Source organism: Xiphophorus maculatus, chromosome 5 (genome assembly GCF_002775205.1).
Source record: "Xiphophorus maculatus strain JP 163 A chromosome 5, X_maculatus-5.0-male, whole genome shotgun sequence".
Classification (NCBI taxonomy): Eukaryota; Metazoa; Chordata; class Actinopteri; order Cyprinodontiformes; family Poeciliidae; genus Xiphophorus; species Xiphophorus maculatus.
This window is the reverse complement of record NC_036447.1, coordinates 8,351,767-8,370,833: the sequence shown is the minus strand read 5'-3', so window position 1 is coordinate 8,370,833 and position 19,067 is coordinate 8,351,767. Positions and strand designations below refer to the sequence as shown.

General features: G+C 38.7%; 2 protein-coding genes across 5 annotated transcripts; both read left to right on the top strand.

The window, feature by feature from the left end:
* The first annotated feature begins 1,278 nt into the window (after positions 1 to 1,278).
* On the top strand, positions 1,279 to 13,259 carry LOC102236733 (probable ATP-dependent RNA helicase DDX5). Its single transcript, XM_005797486.2, has 13 exons — positions 1,279 to 1,458; positions 3,643 to 3,823; positions 3,952 to 4,048; positions 4,165 to 4,298; positions 4,821 to 4,886; positions 5,969 to 6,110; positions 6,192 to 6,352; positions 6,492 to 6,664; positions 7,439 to 7,549; positions 7,687 to 7,748; positions 8,567 to 8,626; positions 10,057 to 10,278; positions 12,448 to 13,259. The coding sequence occupies exons 1-13, from the start codon at positions 1,418 to 1,420 to the stop codon at positions 12,906 to 12,908; spliced, it is 1,911 nt and encodes a 636-aa protein (XP_005797543.1). The 5' UTR covers positions 1,279 to 1,417; the 3' UTR covers positions 12,909 to 13,259.
* A 1,071-nt stretch (positions 13,260 to 14,330) lies between these two features.
* On the top strand, positions 14,331 to 19,047 carry polg2 (DNA polymerase gamma 2, accessory subunit). Of its 4 annotated transcripts, none has more exons than XM_005797546.2 (8): positions 14,331 to 15,129; positions 16,024 to 16,129; positions 16,777 to 16,882; positions 17,424 to 17,609; positions 17,944 to 18,081; positions 18,154 to 18,234; positions 18,335 to 18,435; positions 18,539 to 19,047. In XM_005797546.2, the coding sequence occupies exons 1-8, from the start codon at positions 14,673 to 14,675 to the stop codon at positions 18,702 to 18,704; spliced, it is 1,341 nt and encodes a 446-aa protein (XP_005797603.1). In that variant the 5' UTR covers positions 14,331 to 14,672; the 3' UTR covers positions 18,705 to 19,047. The 4 variants fall into 4 exon arrangements, with proteins under 4 accessions (XP_005797603.1, XP_023188955.1, XP_023188954.1 ...); XM_023333187.1 differs by having other exon boundaries at positions 18,154 to 18,230; positions 18,539 to 18,630; XM_023333186.1 differs by having other exon boundaries at positions 18,532 to 18,630.
* The last annotated feature ends 20 nt before the right edge of the window (positions 19,048 to 19,067 follow it).

Sequence of the window (19,067 nt, the reverse complement as noted above, 5' to 3'; positions counted from 1 at the left end):
TACATTAGCACCATTACCGTTCAAATAAATGTGCAATCTGTGCAAAACATTACAGTATAATAAGCTGTGTGCGGATTTCATAAAAAGACACAACAGACAGCTAATTGTAACACCCATAGGCCACTTTGAAGGTCAACCGTTCAATTACTTAACATCAAAACTTGCTTCAGCCAATCAGGTGGTTCAACCATTGGGTTCAACCCAAAACATTTAGGCATCTAGATGTGGTGAACATGGCTTTCTATCGTCATAAGCAAGCATCAGAATGGGCAGAAAGGGGAAGTAAGTGAAAAACCAAAATGGGACAAACTCATCCGCAGACTTGATACCAGCTTGGGGAAGTGACTGGCCTCTGGGGAGAGTGTTGATAGGCTCTTCTACTGGTTTAATGCAAAGAGACAGTCTCCTCCACAGGTTCTCAAACTGTTTTATCAAGTTAAAACTCAGAAAACTCGATAAACACACAATTTAAAACTTTGATACAAACAGAAAAAGCAGTTTATTGTTTTCAGTTTGTTGTGCTGTCATAACTCAATAAATTGGCCCTGCATGACTGAGTGAAAGGTTTGGTTCAATTACATTATCCAGTTTAACTTAGAAGCTGACATTTTCAAGATTAAATGAAAAGGATCATAAAATTCATAATTCTAAGTAGGAAAGTCATCAACATTGACCTCAAAATCTAATATGGCTACCTTTAATAAACTGATACCTGAAGTAAAGAGAAATCGATTCACACATCTAATCATTTGTATCTCAATAAATCAGTCACATGTTGTGGCTAACCCTCTTTTAGTAAACATGTCAATGCTTACTAAAAGTGTTTGAAAAGTGTTTGAAAGTGCAAATGACAAACAAATAGATTATTTGTTTATTTTGCTGCTAATGGTTCCAGTGATCACTGAGCATACCCATTGGGAAGTTGCACTGGTTTTTGAACTTGAAACAGGAACATAATGAAGTTTGTATTGATTTAATTTCCAAATGAAATTTTTGACTTCAGTTATAGAAATACAACCTTTGGTGCATTTTCCTGTTTCACTGTTTTCAACTTCATCAGATTTAATTTGTTTGCATTTATTTTGTAAATTACATATATATTCCAAAGGAACTTGAGTATCACAAATTAAGCTTACTGGTAAAATATCATCACCATTCATAAAGCCAAGAGGGGAACGTATTTGATGGTAATTTCAGGTACAAAGTAGGACCACAACAAATGTTTTTCGGACGCGGATGGATATGCATGTAAGTCGCCGCCTCTGAGGTCATTTCCGCCTCGATGGTCTGTGTTTGTGAGCCGGCCGGCATTTTCTTTTCACCCGGTTCTTCTAACAGCCCTATCGCTCACCAGACTTATAGACCGACTGACAATATTTTTGACTTAATTTACCTTTCCGCAGCGATTTTCTAAACAATGCCTGGCTTTTCAGACAGAGACCGGGGCAGAGATAGAGGGTATGTATCAGTTTGTCGTCAGTTATTGTTCTCTGTGTTTCGCAGCTCAGTGTTTAGACACTGATGACGTCGGTTTCACGGCCGCGTTTTCTACACACACACACAAAAAAATCATGGACGTTTAGAGTAGTTATTAATACTGGGTGACTAAGTGAGATTCATGTACTAAATTGTATTTGGTTGACCGTTGGCACGCGTGCGGCTCGCGGAGCCTGGAAAATATTCACCGTTTGGTCATCGGAGCTAAAATGGCAGCAAACGGAGGCCTTGTGTCTGCAGCTGATCGGCAGCCTCCACTGTTTCCTCCCCGGCCTTGTGACGCAGTCTGCCCTTATCTTGCGGTTGTGTTTGCAGGGCAAAAACGCCTGGCAAATAGGCTCATTTCATACACAATATTCTCAATCTGAATGTATTTTACTGGAGGCAAAGCGACCCTCCCTTAATTCACCGTGTTTTTAAGTAGGTCACCATGTTGCATCCCGGTCAGTTTGTTCGCTACATCCAGTAATTACACCAACGCAAGCCCCGACCTCATTCAATTTCCCCCTTCCAACCATTTATATCAAGAAAATAACATTTAAAATTACAGATTGGTGTTTTGTTTATCTTGTTACGTAAAAAAAACAAAAAACGTAAAAATAGCTACAATCTATTTCCCGACGAAGGGTGATGAAAGCAGGTTGTTTGACGGATCAAAACATTCCAAATTTGGCCTCTTTTCCATTTGTTTATATTGCTAAAAAAAACTATTGATATAATTATCATAATATGCTCTAAGGTGTGATAGATTTGGTAACATTTGCCTTACAACACATTTCAACAGATGCACCAATTTGGTTAAAATTACTTCAGGAATAGTCATAAGTGTAACAATGGCTGCAAATGGGTTGCATCTGCTAAGAGAAGATATAGAGAATTTTTTTGAACAACTAGAAAGTCTTATTAATGAACTACTCTCATAACAGATGCAATAAGGAGGTACTCTGAATATGAGAACTTTATCACACAACCAGTTTAGATCTACTTTGGTAAGAACAAGCTTTTAAATCAAAATGTACACCTTTTCTATTTTATAATATGCTTTGTATTTTATGATTGTGTATAGCACTTTGGTCCTGTCGATGTATAAAGTGCTTCATAAATAAAGTTGGTATGGTATGGAACCTTGTCTCTGATCCACACTGCAGTATGCTTGAATTCAATGTTTCCCCAGCGAGAACATTGAGTATTGGCAAACAGAAATAAATCCATAATGGCTTTACATCTGAATTTATTAAAAAGTTAGTGTGCTATAAAACTAAGGTTCATACAAATCTCCTTAGTCTGAACAACAATAAACCAGTCTTTAAAAATATGAACTGTTCATAGATTGCTTCTGCAGCTGAAGTTATCACAGATTACACCGACAGGGACTGGCTTTTGGGCTTTAAGATTTATTACTTGGCATGAGAGCTGGACGATTTGCTAGCTCTTAGCAACTGTGGAAGGTCTTTCCCAAATCAGTCCATAGACATCATTAGTAAAGCTGCACAGTATGTGGAGTTGCCATAGCGATGCCAATGTGTGCAGGACGTCTTGGAAAAAAATATTTATTTTCATGTGTTCAGACTCTTTATATTGATAACATGTTTTCCCAGTTGAATGAACTCCCAAACCTGAAGTTTACTTTTATACCAATTTTCTTTATATAAACACAGAAAAATGCGTTTATATAAAGAAGGCAGCACTTCATTTTAAGGGGCGTGCATCAGACTGACATGACAGCAGTCATGAACATGAAGGAGTCTTCATAAATGTTTGACTGTTGTCATGAAATGTCATTCAGTAAATGACACTTTCAATGCAAAGTTGACACTTTTAATGCATTATTTACTGAATGACACTTTGTGACAACAGGTGTAAACATTCATGAAGATTCCTTCATGTTCATGACCCCTGTTATGTCATGTTTGACAGTTTCATGTCAGTCTTCCACACACCCCTTCAAATAAAATGTTACCAAATGTTATTCTTAGCTGATATTGTCATTGCAATTTTTAGCAACAGTTTCACAGTTGAATATATTTTTTCTGACATGCAGCTTCAAATTTAGGTTTTGTTAAAACGGCAAATAAATGATATTTTTTAGACTTTGACATGAACGGTTATTTTTTTTCTTTACGAAATGATTTGTTTCTTCTTCAGTTATGGTGGCGGCCCTCCTCGTTTTGGTGGCGGTGGAGGAGGCAACAGGGGAGGCCCTCCTCCAGGAAAGTTTGGAAACCCCGGAGAAAGGCTGAGGAAGAGACACTGGAACCTGGATGAGCTTCCAAAGTTTCAGAAGAACTTCTACCAGGAACACCCGGACGTCACACACAGACCTCTGGTGAGTAAGAGATTCGTTTCAGAGTTTCTGATTTACCTCTGCGATCTGTAAGTCGAAGTGAATTTATTTTGTAGAAGCAGAGTGAAAAACTAATTTCGTCTTTCCTGTTTTTTCTTTTCCAACTTCAGCAAGAGGTTGAAGAGTATCGGAGAAGCAAAGAAGTCACAGTGAAAGGCAGAGATTGTCCCAAACCGATCGTTAAATTCCATGAAGCTGCTTTTCCAAGTGAGCCAAAACGTCTCCAAAACAACTCAAACCAATTCTGACATTATTTACTCCCGATATATTCAAACGTTCTGCCATGCTACCAGTAAATAAACTTGAATGTCCCATTTTCTCAGGCTATGTCATGGATGTTATTGTTAAGCAGAACTTCACTGACCCGACTCCAATCCAGTCCCAGGGGTGGCCAGTCGCTCTGAGCGGCAAAGACATGGTGGGCATCGCTCAAACTGGCTCTGGGAAAACCATTGCTGTAAGTGATCGCTTCTTACTTCCTTCAAGTACTATCTTTCCTTCTTAAGTGCAAGTTTAACATATTTAGCTTAGGAATGAGCAATATGAACTTAGTCTTATGACAGTTTGTGGTACTACTCTTATAAAAATAAAGGTGACGATAAGAACTGTTTATAACTTCTTTTTTTAGACAACTCTCCCCACAAACACAAATACTGCTCTTGAAAAAGATACGCATTTCTTTAGGACACTGGTCACATAAAGAAGTGTGATTTGTGTCACAAAACTGCACAAAATAACTGCATTTAATATTTTTTTTGAATTTATTGATCACTCATTAGGCAAACTAGAGAAAGTAGCAAAGCTAACAATATTTGGACAGTTTTGGGGAGTTTAAAAAACATTAATTGGATTTTATCATGACAATAATAAATCAAAGTCTTATAATAAGAAATGTATCATGATAAACGATAATGTAAGAAAGTGGGGTCTGATGACATGCATTGGGTGTTAAGCATCTTTTTTCATGAAACTTTTTTAGTATCTTCTGCCGGCAATTGTTCACATCCAACATCAGCCGTTCTTGGAGCACGGAGACGGACCCATTGTAAGTACGCCTTGAGCTGTTATTGTCTATGATGTTTTTTGTTGCTATATAGGAACAAAGAACTTTAAACTTTAATCTAATGGTACATTCACATTCCAGGCTTTAATACCCAGTTCTGATTTTTGGTGAAATTTGAATATTTTTGTATGGTTGTTCACATTTCCATATAACAGCTTTGGTAAAAAGACCGCTGCGCTGAACCCCATTGAAAACCTCCTGGTTATTCCACCAAATATTGATTCCTGAACTGTTACGGAGTTAAAATATTAGTATTGTTTTTTCTACATGAACTTGTTTTTATTGCATTATTTGAGGTCTGAAAGCACTGCACCTTTTTGTTATTTTGACCATTTCTCATTTTCTGCAAATAAATACAAAATTTTTGCTTGGAATTTCAGAGACATGTTGTCAGTAGTTCAGAGAATAAAATGAAACTTATACATGTAAAGAGTAAAATCAGTGAAACTAATCATTTTAAGTGGTCTCTTAGTTTTTTTAGAGCTGTTTATGCGACCTGTATGTGTTCTCCAGTGTGAACTGGAGATGACCTGAAAGTGTCCTGTAGAGGGTGCAGTGATGTCACACACACACAGTGAGCTCAGTGATTGTTGAAGTTAACGTGGATGCTAATGGTGAAGCATATCTTATAACTTTAAATTTGTTATTCAACCAGAGCAGAACATTAACAACTTAATCCTCATTATCATCAGTCGTGGTTGTTTTTGTTCCTTCTTGCTCGTATCAGGATGCAGAATAGTGACATTTGTAAATTATCAATGACGTTAATGACAGATGAATGTGACTTGGTTGTTCAGACTCGGGTCATCTTTTAAAAGATTAGATATGTATCTGATTTAGGACCACATATAACCTGGGTCGCATTCAAAAAAATGTGATCTGTGTTGTTCAGACTGTCGTAAAAAGATCAGGGACAGGTCGCATTAAGTCAAAAAAAAAAATCAGATTTGGGTCACTTCAGGCTGCAGTGTGAATGAAGACTAAATGTAAACGTCAGCTGTGTGTGACTGAAGTAATTGACTAATAATGTGGTTGATTAGCTGAAGTGATTCTGTTTTCCATAGTGCTTGGTTCTGGCCCCGACCCGGGAGCTGGCTCAGCAGGTGCAACAAGTGGCTGCTGAATATGGGAGGGCTTCTCGTCTCAAGAGTACCTGCATCTATGGTGGCGCGCCAAAAGGGCCACAAATAAGGGACCTGGAGAGGGGTAGGCCTACTTTCTTAATGCTCTGATGTAAACACAACTCCTATGTGTTTTTATTGATCACTGTCGTTGTTTTTATTGAAGGAGTGGAGATTTGCATCGCTACTCCAGGCCGTCTCATTGATTTCCTGGAGTGTGGTAAAACCAATCTGCGTCGTTGCACCTACCTTGTGCTGGATGAAGCCGACCGCATGCTGGACATGGGCTTTGAACCTCAGATCCGCAAAATAGTGGAACAAATTCGGGTGAGTTTTGCCTTTCATGGAGGAGACGGTTAGCTTCAACATAGATGCATCACTGCCACGCAAGAAATGAACGAATCACTCAGTTTATTTTTTTTAACTGTAAGTAGAATTGACATTATAATTTTTTTTTTTTTATCAGCCTGATCGTCAGACTCTGATGTGGAGCGCCACCTGGCCGAAAGAGGTTCGTCAGCTGGCTGAGGACTTCCTGAAGGACTATGTCCAGATCAATATTGGTGCATTGCAGCTCAGTGCCAATCATAACATCCTGCAGATAGTTGATGTCTGCAATGACCTGGAGAAGGAGGACAAGTGAGTAGAAAACTGAGCTTTTCCACCAAAGAGGCTGCAGTTCTTAACCCTTACTGGCATTAGAGTCAATTCTTAACTGATTGGGTATGGAAGCAGGTTGCTTTTTCTCTCTCATTTATTTCTTATTTAATCCTCTCTCTGTTTTATTTTTTTATTTTTTGTGAGGGACTCTAGTGCATGAAGACAGTTCAACCACCATAATATGTATTGGAGTATCCCAGCACATAAACGCTGTAACATCAGAACCCGGTTTTAAACGGTTACCTGTGGCATCCACCAGTGATGGAGACATTTTTAGAACAGAATTTAGTAGCACCACCTGGTGATACGAAAAGATTCACTTCCTCAAAAATAAACAAGAGGGGGGGACAGTCGGCATCTGTTATTCTAACATGTCACTGTTGTGCTTTGTTTTTGCTGCTTGTTTTTATTAGACAAATCAAAAATGAAACAAAACTCTGGAGTTTTAAACGAGGCATGTTTTAATCGGCTACTCTTTCAGTGAATCCTTCAGCACACTGGGCTGGGATAGCTCCTGGTTATATAACCAGGGGTTTTGTCTTTGTGGAAATACAAAGAATTGCTGCTTAGAAACTGTTATGCACTGAAACCGGTCTGATGGAAAAGACACATTTGATGAGTTGGTATACAAACAAGCAAATAGATCTAAAGGAAACCGGTTATAGCACCCTCACATCTGCTTCCCATCATATTGCTGCAAAGATTATTACTGTAGATTTGATCAGTTAAAACTTTATTTTCTGCTGTTTTAAGGCTGATCCGTTTGTTGGAGGAGATCATGAGCGAAAAGGAGAACAAGACCATTATCTTTGTGGAGACCAAGCGACGTTGTGATGAACTTACCAGAAGAATGAGAAGAGATGGGTGAGGATTTATACCGTTTCCAGCTGTATTGTGTATGGTTTATTTTAGGTGAAAATTGCTCCCTTTTTTTAGCTTGTATATTAGAATAATTTTGAACTGCCTAAGTTAAAGGGTTTCTATGTTATCTGTGTCTGTAGGTGGCCAGCAATGGGTATCCATGGAGACAAGAGCCAGCAAGAAAGGGACTGGGTTCTTAATGGTAAGGCTGTATTTTTTATTTTTCTTTGTTTTTTTTTTACATTTCATGTTAAAGCTGGTGTCTGTAACTGTTAAAGACAATGTTTGTTTTACTGTCACCATATCATGACTGTATAATGTGAGACAGATAATCTTTGAAAATATCCAGCTCCTCCCTAATCTGATATTGATTGTTAGATTGATACTGAAAACCAATCAGAGCCAGGAGGAGGGTCTTGGCGCTGTCAATCAAACTCATGTATGCGGTACTCAATATGTTTATTAGGGCTGTTGTAAACTAATATTTTAATAATCAAGTAATCTATCGATTACTCTTACGATTAATTGAGTAATCGGATAAAAAACATGAAACATAAGTTAACGAAGCTTCGAGGCAGGTACATTTTCCTCGAGGAATTTTAATAATCGAGGTACTCGAATTATTCGAGGAATTGTTTCAGCCATAGTATTTATGGTGGAGAAACAACTTAATATTGCAGGAAAACTGTCTATCTGCTGTCATTGATGGCCATGCTAATTAGCCTTAGCATTCATGGCAGAACCAGCAGTTCATAAGGGTGATTGACAGCGCTAAGTCCCGCCTCCCTGCTGTGATCGGTTGTTTCTGACTCAGCAGTGTATTTCTGTAGTTAGTACTGGGAGAAGACAGATGATCACAGATTATCTGTTTCATACTATACTGTCAGGACATAGTGACAGTTTTAACAAATATGTAGAAAAACATATTTTAATAAAAGTAGCATGCCTCAGCTTTAAAGCAATAGAATATAAACTGTGTCCAGATTCATCTGTTGGCTGATTGAAACTGTTTGTTTACAGAGTTCAGATTTGGCAAAGCCCCAATTCTGATTGCTACAGACGTGGCTTCCCGTGGTTTAGGTCAGTATGCCATTGAGTTGCTCCACTTATCAGTGTTTTCCTTATTTTAAAGAAAGTTTTCTGCTTTCTTTAACTTCTCTATGCATTTTCTGAGTTTTTCCTCACCTTAAGGTGCAGTCTTTGTGGCAGGCGCTAGGCATGACAGTCCCAGGCCTCGAGAGGGAGAAGGAGGACATATTGGATTTGCTCCACTGGCTTGCCACCCAGTGGGCCTAGAGAGGTGAAAGCTCTTGTGTGCCAGTGATCTTCAAAAGGCTGCGTGGCTAAGCCTTTGTCTCTGATATGTTGTTGAAATACACACACATCTGTTCTCTGTCCATGGATTTCACCCAACAAGTATCCATCCAGCTGGTTCCAACTCAAACATACGAAAATATACATATATGCTCGATGCTGTGACATTGGCCTTGCATGTTGTGTAAGAGGTTGCAGTTACGCAAGTCACTTTGTTTGAGATTTGGAACAAACATTATCTCTAGGCACTCGTTTCATGTAGCATGGGGGTCAGCTTGTCAAAATTTGACAGCTGGTTTGTTTCTCGTGCTGGATTTCGTGAAATGGAGAGAGCAGTTTTGAAATTTTTTTTGTCTCTGAAAATTGAGACCTGGCACATGTGTTGAGGGACTAGTGGGAACATCTAAACAGAGGAGAATGAGAAAGCTGAAAACCAAAGTTCCTCCCTCGCCTGCGTTTTATAGTCATGTCGAGACCTGCCAACGAGAGACATTTTCTCAAGTGAACACTGGCTTCTTGGAAGATCTTGCCTCGATGAAACTGATGAAGTGGGGGGAGGGCTTTACTTTATGCTTGCGTCGGAGTCCCGCAAGTGTCAATGCTGGGACTCTTTTGTTTGTGGTTTGAAAGGGTCCCGTTTTTTAATTGGTGCATAGTCTAGTTTGTCTTGGCAAGACGTGCAGTGCGGCCTTTAATATCAAGGTTCTTATGAGAGTGTACTGGGGAAAAACCTGAACCTGCAAAAATGTACCACTCAATGGTCCTATATTGGCTCATGAGGAGGTCCCAGTGCATATGGTTGGCCTAACTGCGTAGAAGCTCCTGGATGTCACTTGACAATATGTGGGGGATTTCGCTGCATTGGGAAAGGACTAGTGAATGCATACTCCTTTTATGGTAAGACTTAAATCTATCTTTACTCCCTTTTGTAGTCAAGGGAGACTGTCTTTGACTCTTGATTAGGGTAAGCAATAGGAGTGTGCATCGTTTCTCTCTTCCCACAGTAGTATTCCCATGGAATAGATGTTTACACACTCCTTTGTTGCCTCTAATCTCTTTCCTCCACAGCTAAATAACCACTTTTCTCCCCTCAGCATTGACAAGTTGCTAACTTTTCCCTCTGATCTGGCTGTTGTGGTGTGCAAAATTCTGTGGCCTCCTATGTATTGTTTTGCCACACTGCAACACTTTCACAGATGTGGAGGATGTGAAATTTGTCATCAATTATGACTACCCTAACTCCTCCGAGGACTATATCCACCGCATTGGCCGCACGGCCCGCAGTCAAAAAACGGGCACAGCCTACACCTTCTTCACCCCCAACAACATGAAACAGGCCAGCGACCTGATCTCTGTGCTGCGCGAGGCTAACCAGGCCATCAATCCCAAGCTCATCCAGATGGCAGAGGACAGAGGAGGTAAACTAAAACAAAAATTAAATTACCAATTTTTGTAGGTAATAAACTTTTTATGGCTTTGTTATTAAGGACACACAATATATCGGCACTAACGTCAAGATACAGCTCTGGAAAAAACTTAAGAGTCCACTGCACTGAACCGCATTGAAAACCTCCTTGTTATTCCACCAATTATTGATTTCTGAACTCTTCCTGAGTTAAAACATTAGTATTGTTGCTTCTAAATGAATATGAACTTGTTTTCTTTGCATTATTTGAGGTCTGAAAGCACTGCATCTTTTTTGTTATTTTGACCATTTCTCATTTTCTGCAAATAAATACTAAATCTTTGCTTGGAATTTCACAGACATGCTGTCAATAGTTCATAGAGAAAAAGAATAATGTTCATTTTACTCAAATATTACCTATAAAAATAAAATCAGAGAAACGGATCATTTCAAGTGGTCTCTTAATTTTTTATAGAGCTGTATTTGTCATTATTAACATCGGTATTGGTCCAACAAATAAATCTAAGCTGATACTAACAGCCATCTTGTTGCTAATTGTGTTTCAGGAGGGGGAGGGAAAGTTTTGGTCATTTGTTCAATAATGTGATGTATTGCTGGATTGTGGGTTATTTAACTTTCACAGTAAGGAAAGGGAAGGGTATATCCTGTATGTAAACTTCTGAATTAAAAGAAAACAAAACAATTCAGTCTCTAAAAAAAGATTCTCACCAGGTTTTCTGGCATTTAGCAAATTGAAATAATTTTTGTAATTCTAACTAACCTAAAACAAGAGAAGTTTGGTCTGATTTAACTTCTAATAGTGAGGAAAAAAATTGTCTCTTTACTTGGTGTAGAACTGGACAATATGGCTGAAAAATATATCACGATATTACAAAAGGAAGACGCGCGTATGCACTTATTATCGTTTGGCTACTTTTTCCCATTTTCATTTTGATTAAAATCTGCAGAGGCAGCACGTTGGACAGGTATATTTGGCTTTGCAGCTGTCTGCTTTGACAGACAGCATTTCGTCTGACTTTATTGATAATTATTGATTAGGTTTTTTTTGCATGAAATATATGGTGACGTAACTGCTTCCTGTTTTATCCAGTCCAGTACTTTACTTCTCATCCCAGAGAAAGTTTCTGAAATGGCTTAACATAAGGAATGTGACCATTGTAGCGCATGAACTGCAATTCCCCCAGAAAAGAATATTGAATAAGCTTATCATCATAATTCCCCTTATGGCTGTTTTGCCCCTTTTTCCCACCAGTTTTTCCTTCCACTCAACCTTCCATAGACATGCCTTGATACAACAATCTGTGGAGTTAGATTTCTTTATTAAATTGGTCTAATTGTAGTAGACCTGTCGCATTAAACAAGAAATGCATCAATCGCATGATAAATTAAAATGACCTTACTAATTTCCATTTGGATGATGAAAACTAGTTTTCAGTCTGGTGCTTTGGTCTTAACTAGTCCTTTGTTTTCTTTTATTTTTTTTTGAAGGACAATTTTGTTTTCAGATAATTACATTTATTTATTCATGTTGATTTGTTTAGTTATTTTGGATATTTAAAATTTCTTCCAATTCCAGTGTTAAATGTTTGTTAGAATTTAAAGTTTATTGATCTTTCAGAATGTGGTCTTGCATTATTATACCATTACCATTATATTACTTGAAAATGGTCTCAAAACAACAATATTGTTGTTTATTGCAATAACTTCTGGGACAATTATCAATAGGCCTGTGAAAATTTGTCAAATTTGTCAAAATGTTTAATTTTGATAGGTCTACTTTGTAGTGTAATTTTCCAGGAAAATTGTAGTGCATAGTGCACACATTCTTATGTCATATGTGTGCACTGTATGACATATATGACATAAGAATGTGTGCACTATACACTATTCAATTTGTGTGTGCACTGTATGACATAAAAATTCAAATGCATAAAGAAATTTGGGTTTCCTTTAGTTATGAACCATATTCATCAAAATTAGTAAACAGTCTTTCTGTGTCACTTCATATAATGTATCTATAAGTGGGGTTTCCATTTTGAACTTAAAAAAACCCTGAAATGTTTGATATTCTAATGTATTGGCATATTTCTGTATCTCAACACTGCATCTTCAGATTTAATTTATTCATCACTGTCTCTTGTTTTGTCTTCCACTGATGCAGGTCGCGGACGGGGGGGAAGAGGTGGCTATAGGGATGACCGTCGCGATAGGTATTCAGGCGGCAGAAGTAACTTCGGTGGCGGCGGCGGCTACAGGGACAGGGACGGCGATAGAGGGTTCGGCAACGGCCCGAAAACTGCCTTTGGGGGAAACAAAGCCCAAAACGGTGGGAATTATGGAGGCAACAATAGCAATTCTAGCGGTAACTATGGCAACAGCAATTACAGCAATAGTAACGGACAGGGTAACTTTAGCGCTGCACCAAACCAAGGCGGCGCTGGCGGCTTTGGTAACCAGAACTTCCAGGGCCCCCCTCAGTTTGGCGGTATGCAGAGGCCCGCCCAGAACGGCGTGAACCACCCGCCGTTCCCCTTCAACTCTCAGCCACCGCCACAGAACCAACAGCCACCGCCGCCGCCACCGATGGTGCCCTACCCGATGCCGCCGCCATTCCCTCAGTAAATATTGTAAATTCACATTATCAAACCCCAACGTGAGTCTTGAAATCTTACCGTATGATTCTCATATTATTCTTTGTATTTGTTTAACGTTGTTTTGCTTACAGCATGGTTGGAATTATTCAGTAAACCCAGATGAGTAAATGGGATCATAAGTCTCCCATAGTGTAAACATGATTGCTGCACTTTTCCTGGACTGTATTTTTTATTTTATTTGATTTTTTTTGTTACATTCCTCAGTAATTTATTTTTACTAGGTAATCTTGTGTTTTCACTTTCAGTTTAAAGTGATGTTATGAAAATTGTATCTGAAGGGTGCCCAGGGTCCCTTTTAAATAAAAATAAGAAAATCCAATCTTGTCTGACTTGTGTTTAATATTTAAGGGAGTGGGGATGTTTTTAGATACTTTTCTTAAAACCTTTTTGTGTCAGGTGTGTGAAGGATAAGAGGAGACATTTATTTGTATAATTGCACATTGAAAAGAGGATTCCTTCACACCACGGTTTATAAATATTAAAACTAATTTGGCTGAAATTCTTGCTTGTAATTTTTTCAGATTTTTTTTCCTCAAGATTTGCAATAAAATGTGAACTGTTTCTGACTAGGTTGATCTATTTGTATGTAAATGGATCACTTTCAGCAAACACAACAATAGCATAACATTTAGTCTTCTTTTTGTAGACATGCATCTTGTTTTTCTTACTAGACTTGCCATGAAAAGAGAAATTGATTCAACAGGGACACAGTAACATCTTCAAAGAACCTTCCTAGCTAATTGTCTTTATTTTAAGCTCATGGTCTAAAGAAATCTGAAACGTCCAATTCAGATTAAATATTTGACATTTTTAATTGAATAAAGGGTTGGTAACCTTTACAATTCTAAAAACTTATGTTCAATGTTATATTTCTACATAATATAATGTGTAGAAATACACATTATACTGTGTTGACAAATTAGTCAACAGTCACAAAATCTACACAACCATGCAAATAAAATAATTTAAGCCTATTGCAGAGAGCCAGGACATAACGTAGACACACACACACAAAGTCCAGTTTTTACATGTATTTTATGAAGTATATTTTAATAATTTGCTAATTTTATGTATAAAATTTTCTGAATATTCACAGTATTTATTTATTTTTTTCTTACTGTGGACTACTAGTTGCCATGACTATGGCTAATATGGTATCAGACTTAAACTAATTCGAGTTTACTGACTATAAAATATGTAATACAATAATTTTAACTACAGACAATATGTATTATTGCGGCAGAAATTATAATAGTTTTATTAAAATCAAACTGGTTGCCAATACATTTTAGGCAGAGCGTTGGAAATATGTTACCGTTAAGCCACTTCTCGTTGCTTAGTAACCAGATTCTCTCACGTCATAACCCGGATGTTCATCATTAAGTTCCGGATCTGGAAAGCACGCTGCATGTATCTCCATAGATACTTGACCCTGATGTAGTTGTTTTGTATGTTACAATCCTTTTTCCAGATATTATAGCTGCATTTGCACCGGGAGAGCAGAGACCGTAAAAACCGTAAATGTTGCGGTTTGTGACGCCGCTCAGCTTCGCTACATTCGGAGCTGTTTTTTGTTCGTCATCCGCAAATGTTTCCTTCAAATATTTGAAGGAAACATTTACAGCAGGATTTAGGAGTAAGTGTGGCACAGAAGGTGCACATAAATGACTTTATCATAATTTATTCCTGACTTAGGTTGATATTTGGGCCGGGGTTACTCTCCACCTTCAGCATGCTGACTCTGAGCGCCAGACGCTGCGTCCTGTCACAGCGTAAATCTCCACTGAACAGCACCAGAGGACATTGTGACACAGCACCGCCTGATGTTTTGGACCGGGTCCGGACTTTACTGCAGCTCTGTGCGGACAGATACTATATTTCTCCCGGAGAGAGCAACTCGGAGCTGTTCCGGAGAGGCTGGAGCTGCAGCTACGGACCTTTGGGCGTGGAGTTGAGGAGGAACCTGCTGCAGCAGTGGTGGCACTCGGTGACCGGGTCCAGGGCCTGGGTGTTCGGGGTGAATACTGTGAGCAGCAGCCCGGACAGAGAAGCTGGAGGAGCCCGGGTTATTGAATCTGAACGTTTCCAGCAGATACTGGATCAGGCTGAGTTGAGCAGAGAGCAGCTGATCCAGAAGCTGAACAGGCTCCTGCTGAGCTCTCCATCTGTGAGAACAAGTTTACTTCAAGGTAGAAACAATGCATCCTCCTATAATTATCATACGTTTTGGAAATTTGCACAATGTATATAGAAAAAAGGAGCAAATTTCCGCCAAAAGAACTCAATATTTTTTTTAGCTTAATCTCAGAAGATTTCTAGAGAAATGTTAAAATAACTTTTAAATAATTAAAATAATTTGAACTTTTGAAAAGTTGAAATTTTGCTAGAAAAAACTTGAAGTTTATGAGTTTGAAAAATAATTTTAAAAAAATACTAGAAATTACTGAGAAATTTTGAGATTTACCTCAGAAATGCTCTTGAAAAAACCTGAAATTTTCTGAGTTTGAAAAATTTTAAGTTTGCTAGAAAAAACAGAAATTTTCAGATTAATCTTAGAAATTTTCTAGGAAAAACTTGGAAACACCTGAGTTTGAAAAGTTAAAAAATATATTTTCTAGATGAAAATGGGAAATTTTAAAAGGTCAGAAATGTTCTGGGATAAATTGTTGGAATAGTTTGAATAGTTTAAAATCTGCTAGAAATATTTCTTAGTTTAATCTCAGAAATTTTCCAGAAAAAAACTTGGAGATTTCTGAGTTTGCAAAGTTTAAATTTTGCTTGTAAAAAAAAATGAGAAATTTTGAAATTTCCAAAAGTCAACTTTTTTTTTAGTCTTGAAACCTTCTGAGCTTCTTCTAGCAATTTTTTTTGGCCTTTCAAAATCAGAAATGTCCAAGTTTTTTTTTTTTCTTGAAAATTTGTGAAATTAATCTAACAGTCTCACAAATTGAAAAAAAGTTTAAATTTTTCTTGGTGAAAATTGAAACTTTTATTTTCTTGTTTCTCTGTCTACAATGGCCCTAGTGCACCATTGTAAATTTGTGCTTCGAGGATTTATTGTAAAACTCACGATGTGTTTACAGGTGCCTTGGAGCAGTTTGCGCCCTCTCTGGAGATGGTGAACAAAAAGCTTCCTTTCGGCCTGGCTGAGTCCGGTCTGTGTTTCCAGCCTTCAGATGGCTCTGGTTGGTGAGGCTTCAGATACTCCAAATATCTGAAATGCTGCCCAACTGATGGTGTAACCTCAAACAGTTTTGTCCACAGTTTTCATCCCATGCTGTTATTGTTTTATTTTTAAGCAGTTAGGAAGCGTGTAACTGCTGCTGCGCCAATTACTTGAACAGGTTGTTGCTAGGTAACCAAAGAATGAGTGAGTTAGTTGATTCCACCAACTTTGCTTTGCAGTGAGAGGTTGAGCAGCTTACGTCTTTTCTCTGCCTACATTCCCCAGAATGCTGTGTGGTTCTGGTTCACAGTTCAGTGGAATTATTGGAAATTCTATCAGATGCCTTATCTACTGATATTGATCGTGTGTCTGTCACAGAATACGTTGATGTTGATTTATTGTCCAGCCCTACGTTACTCCCTCGGATTACAAGCCTAACATCTTTAAATTTATTTCACCTGTGGCTGAGAACCTACAGTATCTAGAGGAATCAACAAGTGATTTTATGACTGCACTTGTTGTGGTTTTAATTAACTTATCAGATGAGTGATTTTGATTTTACAGACACATTTGTAGCTCTAGAATAGAGATGATGGTTTTCTGGCTGTGGCTTCCACAAGATGTCAAGTGTCTGTTTAGTTTCACTGACTCGTTTCTTTCTTCCTGCCAGCTCCGCTGAGGTCACCCAGACGTCTCTGGTTTGGTTTTGCTCTCCTCGCTCTTCTTCCCAGTGGCTGGATCACTGGGCCCGCCACAGGCTGAAGTGGTGGAGGAAGGTGAGTGTTGACAGAAACTCAGATAAAAGAGACAATGGGAAAACTTCCTGCTGAGAAATGAGTTGAAATAATATGAAAACAGAAATGTTTAAATTCTTTTTTTTTTTTTTTTATCTCCCCGCAAGGGGTCTTTTTATGGGCTCTAGTGTCCCTTTTTTCAAAGTAGGCTGACAGGAAAGGGGGAAGGAGAGGGGGGAAGACATGTGGTAAACGTCGTCGGGTCCGGGAGTCGAACCCGCGACGGCCGCGTCGAGGCTACGTATGCCTGAATGTGGGTCGCGCTAACCCCTCCGCCACCACGGCACGCCCAGAAATGTTTAAATTTATAAAAAAAATCAGACACTATTGTTTGAATTTAGACTTTCCAGAATATGTTGATGATAAAGTGAATGAAAGAGGAAGAGGTTTTTTTTTTTTTTACCAAATATTGATGTTGAGCTTACACGATCATGATCAGATTAACAACTCTTTGGTTGTTTCAGTCTCAGACTTTATCATACGTCATCCATTTTGTTTTGTCATTTCCTTTCAACCCGTCCAGTTCGCCTTGTCTCCCTCTGACTTCAGCAGCACTGAGGTGCCTGAAAACGAGCTTGAAGAGAAAACGTCTCGTGGGGTGAAGATCTTGTACAAGTTTCCGTGGGGCCTCGAATCCCTGGAGACGCTGGGGTGCCGAGGAGACGCAGAGCTGCTGCAGACGTATAAGGGCATCCGCACCAAACTGCAGGTCAGCCTGAATCTTTTAGTCCTTCTTTCTCCCCATGTTCTTTCTGCAATGCTGTTTCATTCTTAACTCTGTGATGCAACCCAAATCAAACATAAACTGTCAGCTTTCTCTCATTTCAACTGTATTAAGATATTTGTACTAGAAACTAGACTAAAAATACTTGGTAAGTTTTTCTGTTTTTGCAGCTTTCCACCATTTTCTAAGGTGAAGCTAAAGTTCATTCAGAAAAAAAGACTGCAGGGAAATATTTTAAGTTCATCAGGTTAAATTATTATCTTATTCTGCTGTTTCAGATAACATGTAACCATTTTCTGACTTGCTGCTTGCGCTCCAGACTCGAGATGGTCGAAAGTCCATTCCCCACGTTGTGTCTGTAAGCGGCAACATGGACCGCGGCGCGATGGCTTTCCTGTCCAACTCACTCCAGCAGCTCAGAACAGAAGACGGCAAAAAGAGGCTGCAGCAGAGAAAGGTGATGCTGCGCCGCATCTCACCTGGAATACTTCTCTTTTTAGTGACCTCCAGTTTTCTGCTTCTGTTTTAGGTTTTAAAGCTGCATCCAGTGTTGGCTCCTGTCAAAGTGGCTCTAGACATTGGCAAGGGAGCCACGGTGGAACTGAGGCAGGTCAGATCTTTATTCTGCTGACCTTTGATCCCGGAATATGAAATGATCTAATCAGCATGCATAAAAGGAAGAATGTTAATTGCTTGAACATTTATCGTAGGTGTGTGAAGGCCTTCTGCAGGAGTTTCTGGAAGCTAAGATCTCTGCGTGGCCCGGATATCTTGAAGCTGTGCCAACATCATTAGAGCTTCTGAATGCCAAGTAAATAAATGCCTCTTAGTGTTGAAATGTCTTTCTGTTCACTATCAGGAGAAATGCAGAAACTATGGATCATCACTTGTGTTTTTCTGTAAATTGATTCCAGATATGATGAGATGGGCGTTCTCTTCACTGTGGTGATCGGTGAAAAGACTCTGGAGAGCGGCCTACTGCAAGTCCGCAGCAGAGACACAACCGTCAGAGAGACTATGCACATTTCAGAAATTAGAAACTTTCTCTCTAAATATATTTCTGCTGCTGACAAATTCTGAATGTGTGAAAATCATGATGGACTTCCCTCTCAGCGAATTATTCAGTCCCATAAGTAAAACTTTCACAACCAAACTGAGAGACTTTTTGGCTTTAAGTCCGGGACTCATCTGAAAAGGCTAAAGAGACCATTTGGAAGTAAAAGGTCCTTAACTTCCAGTCGATGGTTAATTTGTTATCACAAATAGGATGATCAATGAACAGATGACCAGTTAAAGTCAGAAAATATGCAGAATAATTATTTCTCAGGGGAAATTATGACATTTCATGAACATTGTTACATTACAGAATGCAGTATGACCTGTTTTTCTTTTTTTTGTATTCTCAATAAAACCTCTTAGAAGGAAAAAATACATTAGCAGCCC

Bases quoted from the DNA above. Each gene is read 5' to 3' on its own strand.
- LOC102236733 (XM_005797486.2), top strand. From the start codon at position 1,418: ATGCCTGGCTTTTCAGACAGAGACCGGGGCAGAGATAGAGG. The intron at 4,049-4,164 runs GTGAGCCAAAAC...CCATTTTCTCAG, and splicing joins CCATGAAGCTGCTTTTCCAA to GCTATGTCATGGATGTTATT. The intron at 10,279-12,447 runs GTAAACTAAAAC...CCACTGATGCAG, and splicing joins GATGGCAGAGGACAGAGGAG to GTCGCGGACGGGGGGGAAGA.
- polg2 (XM_005797546.2), top strand. From the start codon at position 14,673: ATGCTGACTCTGAGCGCCAGACGCTGCGTCCTGTCACAGCGTAAATCT. The intron at 18,235-18,334 runs GTCAGATCTTTA...CATTTATCGTAG, and splicing joins CCACGGTGGAACTGAGGCAG to GTGTGTGAAGGCCTTCTGCA. The intron at 18,436-18,538 runs GTAAATAAATGC...AATTGATTCCAG, and splicing joins TTAGAGCTTCTGAATGCCAA to ATATGATGAGATGGGCGTTC.